The 12,523-nt window shown below is 50.5% G+C and overlaps 1 protein-coding gene across 7 annotated transcripts in view; it reads right to left on the bottom strand.

The window, feature by feature from the left end:
* The window catches only part of ralgds (ral guanine nucleotide dissociation stimulator), a 109,422-nt gene that overhangs the window by 11,934 nt on the left and 84,965 nt on the right, over positions 1-12,523 (bottom strand). For 4 of the 7 annotated variants that reach the window (XM_012967952.3, XM_012967951.1, XM_012967948.3 and 1 more), the window contains exons 2-8: positions 5,057-5,233; positions 1,824-2,017; positions 1,661-1,735; positions 1,133-1,326; positions 483-604; positions 181-396; positions 3-106 (exon numbers count right to left, since the gene is read on the bottom strand). In XM_012967952.3, the coding sequence (XP_012823406.1) occupies positions 3-106; positions 181-396; positions 483-604; positions 1,133-1,326; positions 1,661-1,735; positions 1,824-2,017; positions 5,057-5,233 (1,082 nt within the window). 7 annotated transcript variants of the gene reach the window in all.

The following is a 12,523-nucleotide window of genomic DNA, read 5'->3' as shown; positions in this document are numbered from 1 at the left end:
ACCTTGACACTTCATCCCATGTCTTCTTAAGCCGGTGGATAGCATTGCACTGCAGCGCCGACAAAATAGCCCGCAATGACGAGAAGTTCTTCAGTATGCGACACTCCTATTGGAACAGAATTCTAAGTCACATAAAAGCCAAAACAAAGCTGCTGATTGGACAATGGAAAGGAAACTTACCCTTGCCACCTCGATCCACCGCTCTATCACCTTGGCTCTCTGCTGAGGCTTCAGGGAACGGTCACACAGGCACGTAGAGATTACGCAGTTAGTGACGCTGTTGAACTGGGAGACGGTGGCACGGATGGTCGGCGCCAGATGCTCTTTGCCCTTCTTGTCCCTTTGAGACCAGATGCAACCCAGGCAATGATAAGGCACCACCTTCTTAAAGAGTTCCTATGGTGGGAGACAACACTTAGCACCTGATGCTCACGTCAACACCGAACAGAACCAAAGGGCGAGGCCCAACATGGAGAACTTACTGCATCCATGACTGTAAACTGCTCGGCCAACATATCCTGTCGGAAGGACAAGAAGTCGGGTTTCCCGTCCGACAACAAAGGTTCCTCCACCAGGCGCAACGTGCAACTTGTGTGGTCCACTACTGAAACACAAAGCAACAGGGACAACTCAGCAATGAAGAACTAGGACTAGGTCAGATCTCCAACCAGTTGCTCTCCACCCCCTTTGATGTTGCTCCCAGTAGCCTCAAAGTAGGTGCCATTTTTACATTTCTGGTTTGGAGACAAGTTTTGGAAGCCCAGAGACACGGTTTTACTCCAAGCAGAGCCTCCTGCAGGCCAGCAGTCACATGGGGCTACCAAATAGCCAATCACAGCCCTCATTTGGCACCCCCAAAGAACTATATTCATGCTTGTGTGGCTTCTCAACACTCTTTATATCTAAGTGAGGCTCACAAGTGAAAAATGTTGGGGATCCCTGGACTACTTATGGGCCACCATGACTCTTGGGGTGCCCTTGTGTTAAAGATCCCTCTACCTCCACCCACAGTCCAATTGTTGCCAAATATCTGGAGCACCCAGGAGGTCGCTCTCCAAATCTGCTCATTGGGCGGTTAGTATAGCATCAGGGCTTTCTAGGAAGTTTTAAACCATTCTAAATCGAAACTCACCATCTGGCTCCAAAGCGCTGATCTGCTGCCTCTTGAACTGGGTCAAGAGATTGCAAGCTCTTCTCTCCAAGTCTGACCCGGGGATATTGTGCCTAACATATGTAATGAGCTGTTTCAAGCACGTGTAATCCGGGGCTTGCCGGAAATCCTCCGAGTACTGATCCAGCCAGGCGCCCAGAATGGACGAGATGGTGCTGCCAAGGGGTTAAAAAAAATGGAATTTTAGGGTCACAACTCGCAGCTTTGTACCAGGGTCGTTAGTAGGGTTGTCGCTATTAATCTGACACCCACCAGACTGTATAGAAAGCATTTGTCAGTCTGGAGCTGGCAGGATCAGGTAGCCAGACAAGATTAGGCTGTAAGCCAAGCTGAGAAAGGGGTGGCCGGGGAGGGGGGGGGGTTCTACAGTAGGGAGACAGCTGGCTGAGAAGTTCAAGGAACTTAATGAAAAGTGTGGGTGCAAGTTTATACAATGGGTGGGTGCTGCCATGTTATTTCTGTTAAATACTTATTGGTCGGATCACTTACTTTTTCAGCTCAAGACGGTCGTCCACCGAGTTGTGTGAATGTTCCCCATTTATCTGGGGGTGCAGACGCCCAAATCTGTAGACATAAAGATCCATCAATAAGATAAAGCAGAGAGAACCCCCTCGGGTTTGGTTCAGTGGTCTGGTCCAGTAGAGTTACCTACCGGTTCAGGAGAAGATCCAGCACTTGCTTGGTGGTGGCAAAGGCTCGGTAAGTGCACAGGAAGATGGTCACGTAGGTGGAGTCGTTGCCTTTGAAAGCAGAGACCAGATATTCCACCAGCTTCTCCAGGGTCCCGGCCTTGATGGAGCGCACTTTGCACGTCTCATACAAGCTCAAGCCTGAATCGTTCTCCACCTGGGGAAAAGGGAGCAGAGAACGTCTCGAATCGGTTTCTGCCATGTTGGGCACTGCCTCACAAGCAGCCATGGTGACCTACAACTCCCAGCATGCTAGTTATAGGGGGTTACAAAAGCTCCAGCAGAGCGGGTTTCTCTCCCTATGCTGGAAACCCAAAAGCAGGAGTGGTGCAGGGTACCTCAGTTCACTATAGCTAAGGTGGAGCAGGTCTCTTGCACTATGCTGAGTACCTCAGTTCACTATAGCTAAGGTGGAGCAGGTCTCTTGCACTATGTTGGGTACCTCAGTTCACTATAGCTAAGGTGGAGCAGGTCTCTTGCACTATGCTGAGTGCCTCAGTTCACTATAGCTAAGGTGGAGCAGGTCTCTTGCACTATGCTGAGTGCCTCAGTTCACTATAGCTAAGGTGGAGCAGGTCTCTTGCACTATGCTGAGTGCCTCAGTTCACTATAGCTAAGGTGGAGCAGGTCTCTTGCACTATGCTGGGCACCTCAGTTCACTATAGCTAAGGTGGAGCAGGTTTTTTTGCACTATGTTGGGTATCTTGGTTTACTATAGGTAAAGCGGAGCAGATTTTTTCACTGTACTGGGTACCACAGTTCACCACAGCTAAGGTGGAGCAGGTCTCTAGCACTATGCTGGGCACCTCGGTTCACTATAGCTAAGGTGGAGCCAGTTTTTTTGCCCCATGCTGGGCACTTCTGTTCACAAAAACTAAAAGTGGAGCTTATATCTTAGTCCATGCTGGAGTGGCGGGAGCGCCGTAGTTTAGTCTATACTACAGGATACAACTCCAGCAGGCAGCAGAGCTGCACCTTCCTTCCTGGTGTCAGGCACTTAGTAACATAAGCACAACTGGGCCAGAGGTTGGCCGGCCTATTATTCTATCTATTCCGCTCGGCTGGGAAGGAATTTATTGAATGTTTCTCCCGCTCTCGGCTCTCAATGTAACATCTGCCCTTCCGTTTCTCAGTTCTATAAACTGCGCCGGATTCCCCCGGGGATGGGCACGGGGCACGGGGGGGGGGGGGGGGGGGCTTTTACCTACTCGCCACTCCCTGGGGCTCATCTGGTGGCTCTCAATTAACCCCTCTGTGACCAGCCAACTCTTTAACTGTGTACCTGTGTATGCCGAGTTAACATACTACTATGTGTTATGTGTGCCCCTTTGTGTTCTTTAATGTTTTCAAAATATGTACCCCCCCATTTCCACCCCAGCACCCTACTCTCCCTGCCTTCCTACCCCAGCACCCCACTCTCCCTGCCTTCCTACCCCAGCACCCCACTCTCCCTGCCTTCCTACCCCAGCACCCCACTCTCCCTGCCTTCCTACACCAGCACCCCACTCTCCCTGCCTTCCTGCCCCAGCACCCCACTCTCCCTGCCTTCCTGCCCCAGCGCCCCACTCTCCCTGCCTTCCTACCCCAGCACCCCACTCTCCCTGCCTTCCTGCCCCAGCGCCCCACTCTCCTTGCCTTCCTACCCCAGCACCCCACTTTCCTTGCCTTCCTACCCCAGCGCCCCACTCTCCCTGCCTTCCCGCCCCACTCTCCCTGCCTTCCAACCCCAGCGCCCCACTCTCCCTGCCTTCCCGCCCCAGTGCCCCACTCTCCCTGCCTTCCCGCCCCAGCGCCCCACTCTCCCTGCCTTCCCGCCCCAGCGCCCCACTCTCCCTGCCTTCCCGCCCCTGCACCCCACTCTCCTTGCCTTCCTACCCCAGCACCCCACTTTCCTTGCCTTCCCGCCCCACTCTCCCTGCCTTCCAACCCCAGCGCCCCACTCTCCCTGCCTTCCCGCCCCAGTGCCCCACTCTCCCTGCCTTCCCGCCCCAGTGCCCCACTCTCCCTGCCTCCCCAGCACCCCACTCTCCCTGCCTTCCTGCCCCAGCTCCCCACTCTCCCTGCCTTCCCGCCCCAGGCCCCACTCTCCCTGCCTTCCCGCCCCTGCACCCCACTCTCCTTGCCTTCCTACCCCAGCACCCCACTTTCCTTGCCTTCCTACCCCAGCGCCCCACTCTCCCTGCCTTCCCGCCCCACTCTCCCTGCCTTCCAACCTCAGTGCCCCACTCTCCCTGCCTCCCCAGCACCCCACTCTCCCTGCCTTCCCGCCCCAGCGCCCCACTCTCCCTGCCTTCCCGCCCCAGCGCCCCACTCTCCCTGCCTTCCCGCCCCAGCGCCCCACTCTCCCTGCCTTCCCGCCCCACTCTCCCTGCCTTCCCGCCCCTGCACCCCACTCTCCTTGCCTTCCTACCCCAGCACCCCACTCTCCCTGCCTTCCCGCCCCACTCTCCCTGCCTTCCTACCCCAGCGCCCCACTCTCCCTGCCTTCCCGCCCCAGTGCCCCACTCTCCCTGCCTCCCCAGCACCCCACTCTCCCTGCCTTCCCGCCCCAGCTCCCCACTCTCCCTGCCTTCCCGCCCCAGGCCCCACTCTCCCTGCCTTCCCGCCCCTGCACCCCACTCTCCTTGCCTTCCTACCCCAGCACCCCACTTTCCTTGCCTTCCTACCCCAGCGCCCCACTCTCCCTGCCTTCCCGCCCCACTCTCCCTGCCTTCCAACCCCAGTGCCCCACTCTCCCTGCCTTCCCGCCCCAGTGCCCCACTCTCCCTGCCTCCCCAGCGCCCCACTCTCCCTGCCTTCCCGCCCCAGCGCCCCACTCTCCCTGCCTTCCCGCCCCAGCGCCCCACTCTCCCTGCCTTCCTACCCCAGCGCCCCACTCTCCCTGCCTTCCCGCCCCAGTGCCCCACTCTCCCTGCCTCCCCAGCGCCCCACTCTCCCTGCCTCCCCAGCGCCCCACTCTCCCTGCCTCCCCAGCACCCCACCACCCCACTCTCCCTGCCTTCCCGCCCCACTCTCCCTGCCTTCCTACCCCAGCGCCCCACTCTCCCTGCCTTCCCGCCCCAGTGCCCCACTCTCCCTGCCTCCCCAGCACCCCACTCTCCCTGCCGCCCCACCCCAGCACCCCACTCTCCCTGCCGCCCCACCCCACTCTCCCTGCCGCCCCACCCCAGCACCCCACTCTCCCTGCCTTCCTCACCGTGGTATCCCGAAGTCCAGCAAGCCCGCCGTCGGCACAGCCCATGGGAGATGGAACTCTGCTTACCCCCAGCCATCGCTGCCCCTTGTTGGCGGTGTGATGGAGCTGCACTTTGCGCAGGGAGATACTGTAGATAACGCCGTCATCCACCTCTTCTCCAATCTCCTGCGTGGAGCTCTGAAAGGGAAGGAAGGCAAAGGGTTAATGGCGGGAACCCTGGGAAAGGTCACACTACAGGCACACAGGTAGGTCTGTGTATATGGGAACGGCTCCCTATACGCACTGACCAATCACTTCCATGGGAAATACATTTCAATCCCAGCCCTCCCATCCCATCCCCAGGCTAGGGGCTGCCCCACTGGCACAGTAACCCAATCCTTACCAACTGCCCCTGCATGTGTCCCATGTGCCCCAGCAAAAGCCTTAAATTAATAAATTAAACAAGATTATATTATAAAAACCAATTAAAGGATTAAAGAGCATTTGCTACAGCCATAACCTGAGCCGTCTGCCTCCTGCTCCCAGTGGTACTGATACCAAGCGGCTGTAAGATCCTGTAACTGCTATCTGATCCCCCCATTGTAAGCAGCAGTCCTGCCCTGCTTTATGGCTGAGATTCTAGCTATCTGTATAACAGAGCATTCTGTCACAGTGGCACAGATCCTATCTGATCCCCCCCATTGTAAGCAGCAGTCCTGCCCTGCTTTATGGCTGAGATTCTAGCTATCTGTATAACAGAGCATTCTGTCACAGTGGCACAGATCCTATCTGATCCCCCCCATTGTAAGCAGCAGTCCTGCCCTGCTTTATGGCTGAGATTCTAGCTATCTGTATAACAGAGCATTCTGTCACAGTGGCACAGATCCTATCTGATCCCCCCATTGTAAGCAGCAGTCCTGCCCTGCTTTATGGCTGAGATTCTAGCTATCTGTATAACAGAGCATTCTGTCACAGTGGCACAGATCCTATCTGATCCCCCCCATTGTAAGCAGCAGTCCTGCCCTGCTTTATGGCTGAGATTCTAGCTATCTGTATAACAGAGCATTCTGTCACAGTGGCACAGATCCTATCTGATCCCCCCATTGTAAGCAGCAGTCCTGCCCTGCTTTATGGCTGAGATTCTAGCTATCTGTATAACAGAGCATTCTGTCACAGTGGCACAGATCCTATCTGATCCCCCCATTGTAAGCAGCAATCCTGCCCTGCTTTATGGCTGAGATTCTAGCTTTTAAACCCAGATTTATTTATTTAAAGACACCAGTATGTTGGAAATTTACCCAGCCCTACATTGGGGCAAATGTTATCTTTTTCTGTAAAATTTACATCCCCACGCATTCCGCACTTTCCATGCAACCACAGAGGCTGCTATAATGAACTTTACCCCTTTTTACTGTTCAGTGAGAGCAATTAGATAATCTGTTAAAAGGGACAGTAACATATGGCACTGGGAGGCAGATCTCCGGCTGGGAGTTGTATTTCTTCTAGAAAAGCTGTGGCAGCTGTTTATCTTTAAGTATATAGTGACCAGATCCTACCCCTACAGGTACTGGTGAAAGCGAGTACAGTCATGTGACGTACTACAATTCCCAGCATCCCCTGCCATTCCCACAGCCCGACACCAAGGAGCCGGACAGCAGTGCAGCTGTGTAACCAGCAGCGCACCTTCTATTTACTTTGTGTTCCTTTGCAACGGTTGCTAGTGAAAAGGCACAGAACAAACAGAGAGGGTTTCAGGGCAACGGGAGCAGCCTGCTTGGCTAGTTTCACCCTCCCCGCAGCGTGGGGGGGGGGGTATTTGGTCACGCGACTGGCAGGAAGAGGGTTAAATAATAAGACTCTTCTTCCTTCCCTGTCCGAGAATTTCTGCATATTGAGAAAAATCTGCAAAACTTCCTTTTTTATGCAACATTTTATATTTAGCGCAACCCGAAAACTTATATATATATATATATAAAACTCTGTAGTTTCTCCCAGACTTAGAGAAAATGTGTGAATAAGGATAATAAATGTCTTCAGGTATTGCCAAATACAGCTCCAACAGGCAACAGAACAGGGGGGCAGTTGTGTTAGGTTATTATAAGGGATAATGTACCCCCTACTGTAAATGATAAGGATATTAGCAGTCACTGAGGGGTTCTGTGCCCCCCATATAAAGGCACAAGGCTGCAGGCTGAGTTATACAGGGAACTCTGAGTATCACTCATGTATTATAAGGGATAATGTACCCCCTACTGTAAATGATAAGGATATTAGCAGTCACTGAGGGGTTCTGTGCCCATATAAAGGCACAAGGCTGCAGGCTGAGTTATACAGGGAACTCTGAGTATCACTCATGTATTATAAGGGATAATGTACCCCCTACTGTAAATGATAAGGATATTAGCAGTCACTGAGGGGTTCTGTGCCCATATAAAGGCACAAGGCTGCAGGCTGAGTTATACAGGGAACTCTGAGTATCACTCATGTATTATAAGGGATAATGTACCCCCTACTGTAAATGATAAGGATATTAGAGGCCAGTGGGGTGATTAACAGGGGTGGAAGGGGGTCTGTGATCCCTTGGGTCTCATGTAAGATGGTAAAGATGCAAAATGGAATGTGAAGGGACCTGTCAAAACTGTGGTGGGAGGGGGAGGCCTGGGTAGCGCCAGTTATACCAATGCACAAGGCCCCAGGCAGGGTTAAAATTCTCTTTATAATTTCAGCAAGTTTTTGGGAACAAGCACTATTATTGGCCGCCGTTTCTGCTTTTTTACATGCTGACTCGTCCATGTTGCAATTAAATTTCTATTGCCCTAAGCATGTTTTATTGTCCTGTAATCATGAGACGCAGCGGAACGTGACTGGGGCAGAAGGGAAATCAGGGACAAACCACAAGCCTGGCTCGGCCACGACTGTTCAGGAAGCGGGAAAACAGTCACGGGAATGGGAGGCCGACACCGCCAAATAACCAAACCGATATTCCCTGCCCGTATTATTTACTTGCCTATATAATTCCACAGATGGGCCACTACGGTTCCAGGTAATTAGCTGGCTTCTGCTACATTGTTTCCGGAGTCGGAACCAGCAGTGTAGCCAGGTATATGCTGCTTACAATAGCAATGGTTCTGTTGGGTTACAGGACAAGGAAGCCCAGGATGCAATAGGGCAGCTAAGATTTCCCTTTTCTCTGTATCCAAAGGGTCACATGATTTCCCTGAATGTAAGGATGGGAGGGGGGGGGGGAAACCCAAAATTCAAAACACAAAAAGCAGATGTTGCTGAGGTAGAAAGAGAGAGAGAGAGAAAGGAAACAAATGAAAGGTTTCTGGCGCCCCCTAACTGTGGAATTTCCTGTCTCGCATACCAATCCGATGGAAATACGAAGGGAAAGAGAAAATTCCAGAGACAGCGGCGCATTTACTTTTCCTTCCTGAGCTCCCTATTACACCAGTATTAGACCACCATGAATGAAGTACAATCGGCCAATCAGGAATCGTCTTTAAACTGTCCATAGCAGTTAGAATGATAAAAGCTGATTTCTGATTGGCTGCTATCAGTAAATAAACTCCCAGTTATGGCATCATCCTGCTGCTGTACAATAACGCCATCCCCTCGTTTCCATGGTCTCGCCAACGTGCGACAGTCATTAGATAACCTAGTTATTAGCCGTTATTTATAGAGGGATTTGTTCCATGAGAGAGGATTCTAAATAAAGGTTCTGTTCACAAGAGCTAACAATCTAGCAGCGACAGACCCAGAAGCCATCTGCACAGCAGAAAGGGCTAAACACAAAGGGGGTTTTTAAAGGCCAAATAAAATAAAAATACACTTGGCGAGAGTGCCGGGTCCCCCCCCCCCCCCCCCTACCGTAGCCAAGTCGGGCTGCTGCTGACACTGCACATACCGTATAAAGCCGGGGGTTACCCACAAGTCACTGCTCGCACATTCCAATAACTACATTCTCTGTGACTCAATGGGACATGGTTCTACCAATCTCAGCCCCCAAGTTTTCAAAAAAAAAGGGGGTTAGTTTCACTGCTGCAAACCGCCTGCTTGTCATGTGACTTGTGTGATTGACAGCAACAGCGGCAAACATCATCATGGCGGTCTCTAGGACGGACAGCAGTCTCTTAGGGTGGGCCAAACCAATAAACACCTTTCCAAACACATGGGTGTCGAGACACGCGTTCCATTTGTTTAATGGGCTTTTGTACACAGATGTAGAACATGCATGTCAGGAAGCCAGGGTGGGTAGGGGGGTTCCAGATGTACAGAATGCAATCCAAAGTATGGGCTACATTGTAACGGGCCACTGCACCCCCAAATGTCCCTGCTGAATTGTGCTTAGTACAGGGGGATCCCTATGTGCCATAGTTTTATGGTATCTCTCTGTACAGGCTATGAGCAAACTTAGGGGGCTGTTCCTGCTGAATTGTGCTTAGTATAGGGGGAATCCCTATGCTGCCATAATCTTATGGTATTTCTCTGTACAGGCTATGAGCAAACTTAGGGGGCTGTTCCTGCTGAATTGTGCATAGTACAGGGGAATCCCTATGTGCCATAGTTTTATGGTATCTCTCTGTACAGGCTATGAGCAAACTTAGGGGGCTGTTCCTGCTGAATTGTGCTTAGTACAGGGGAATCCCTATGTGCCATAGTTTTATGGTATCTCTCTGTACTGGCTACGAGCAAACTTAGGGGGCTGTTCCTGCTGAATTGTGCTTAGTACAGGGGAATCCCTATGTGCCATAGTTTTATGGTATCTCTCTGTACAGGCTATGAGCAAACTTAGGGGGCTGTTCCTGCTGAATTGTGCTTAGTACAGGGGAATCCCTATGTGCCATAGTTTTATGGTATCTCTCTGTACTGACTATGAGCAAACTTAGGGGGCTGTTCCTGCTGAATTGTGCTTAGTACAGGGGAATCCCTATGTGCCATAGTTTTATGGTATCTATCTGTACAGGCTATGAGCAAACTTAAGGGGCTGTTCCTGCTGAATTGTGCTTAGTACAGGGGAATCCCTATGTGCCATAGTTTTATGGTATCTCTCTGTACTGGCTATGAGCAAACTTAGGGGGCTGTTCCTGCTGAATTGTGCTTAGTACAGGGGAATCCCTATGTGCCATAGTTTTATGGTATCTCTCTGTACAGGCTATGAGCAAACTTACTTACGGGGCTGTTCCTGCTGAAATAAAATAAAATGATAAGAAAGCCTTAGGCAACGAAAATTGCATTCCAGATTGTAATGCAAATGACACGAGATATAAAAAAAAATAAAAATCCAATGACTCAAAATTAAATCCGCCCACCAGACAGTGAAGGAGCTTTTGTGGTTACGTTGCCACGTGTATTAGTCACTCACTATAATGACAGGCAGGAAACAAAACTGGCTCTTGTTGTGTTGTTATTTGTATTTGGGACATTGGCCTTAGCGACAGTTCTTGTAGCGGAATTCTGGGTAATACCCAGAATCCATTGTGTTAATGAGCATTATTTGGCCCATGCTAACAATATCTACTAGGAAGCCGTATCTATATTTTTGGATGCCATTGTTGCCTGGAGCAGGCTATGGATTCCCCTGAGAGGTGCATTACTCGCCGGTCTTGTGACAACGCACATTAAAAGCGCAGGGGTTGGCGGCTGAGCCCCTAAACCTCTTATGTTATAAGGCAGGATATGAATCCTCTTTGTATCCTGCATAGGCGGCTGGAAAACAAGTCCCCAGCTTACATTACACTTAACCCTCACACAGCTGAACTGAAGCAATAATATATATATATATATATATATATAATTGTGTAAAAATGAGTGTAAGGGAGCTGGGTCACATGTGAATGTTTATTTCACCCTCAGGAAAAGGGAAATTCTATATCATTTATCTCATTCCTACTAACAATGATGGATTAGGAATTGTACATTAGCGGCAGCCAAGAACCTTTGGAGCGATGTTCCCGATACACGACGTGCCGCACCCTGTTCATTAGATAAAGCAATATCAAACTGGGCCCTGAGCCTCCATAGCAACATGAACATGTCCCTGAGGGCCGCGGCCTGAGCAGCACCCCATTCCAAGTGTGAGAAACAAGCACTAAGCCAGACGCACAGCGCCGCTATACAAACACACAGATCTAACCATCATTTCAGTCAGAAAGTCAGGTCTTTTCTATCACTGGAAGCAGTTGCAACCATTTTCATGCACATCAGGAGAGTCTGTGGCAGCCATTTTTTTTTTACTTTAGGGGAACCTGTGTAAACAGTTTTGTCTGAAACCATAAAAGCATGTGGTAACCATTTCGGCTCAAGTTTATGGGAATCTGCTGAAACACTTTTGTTTGATTCTAAATTAACCTGTGGAAAACATTTTCACCGACAGCAAGGGGGGGGAAGAAACCATTTTCTTTAATGTTGGGGCAATCTGTGGAAACACTTCAGCTGCAGGGGAAGAAACCATTTTCACTGAAAGCAAGGGGCAAGAAACCATTTTCACTGAAAGCAAGGGGCAAGAAACCATTTTCACCGACAACAAGGGGGCGAGAAACCATTTTCCCCGACAAAAAGGGGGCGAGAAACCATTTTCGCCGACAACAAGGGGGCGAGAAACCATTTTCACCGACAACAAAGGGGCAAGAAACCATTTTCCCTGACAACAAAGGGGCAAGAAACCATTTTCACCGACAACAAAGGGGCAAGAAACCATTTTCACCGACAACAAAGGGGCAAGAAACCATTTTCACCGACAACAAAGGGGCAAGAAACCATTTTCACCGACAACAAAGGGGCAAGAAACCATTTTCACCGACAACAAAGGGGCAAGAAACCATTTTCACCGACAACAAAGGGGCAAGAAACCATTTTCACTGACAACAAAGGGGCAAGAAACTATTTTTACAGACAACAAGGGGGCAAGAAACCATTTTCACCGACAACAAAGGGGCAAGAAACTATTTTTACAGACAACAAGGGGGCAAGAAACTATTTTTACAGACAACAAGGGGGCAAGAAACCATTTTCACAGACAACAAGGGGGCAAGAAACCATTTTCACCGACAACAAGGGGGCAAGAAACCATTTTCACCGACAACAAGGGGGAAAGAGACCATTTTCACCGACAGGAAGGGGGAAAGAGACCATTTTCACAGACAACAAAGGGGCAAGAAACCATTTTCACCGACAACAAAGGGGCAAGAAACCATTTTCATTGACAACAAGGGGACAAAAAAACATTTTCACCGACAACAAGGGGGCAAGAAACCATTTTCACCGACAACAAGGGGGCAAGAAACCATTTTCACCGACAACAAGGGGGCAAGAAACCATTTTCACCGACAACAAGGGGGCAAGAAACCATTTTCACAGACAACAAGGGGACAAAAAAACATTTTCACCGACAACAAGGGGGCAAGAAACCATTTTCACCGACAACAAAGGGGCAACAAACCATTTTCACAGACAACAAGGGGACAAAAAAACATTTTCACCGACAAC

This window comes from Xenopus tropicalis, chromosome 8 (genome assembly GCF_000004195.4).
Source record: "Xenopus tropicalis strain Nigerian chromosome 8, UCB_Xtro_10.0, whole genome shotgun sequence".
Taxonomy (NCBI): domain Eukaryota; kingdom Metazoa; phylum Chordata; class Amphibia; order Anura; family Pipidae; genus Xenopus; species Xenopus tropicalis.
Note: the sequence above shows the minus strand (reverse complement) of the source record. Positions and strands in the feature narration are given on the sequence as shown.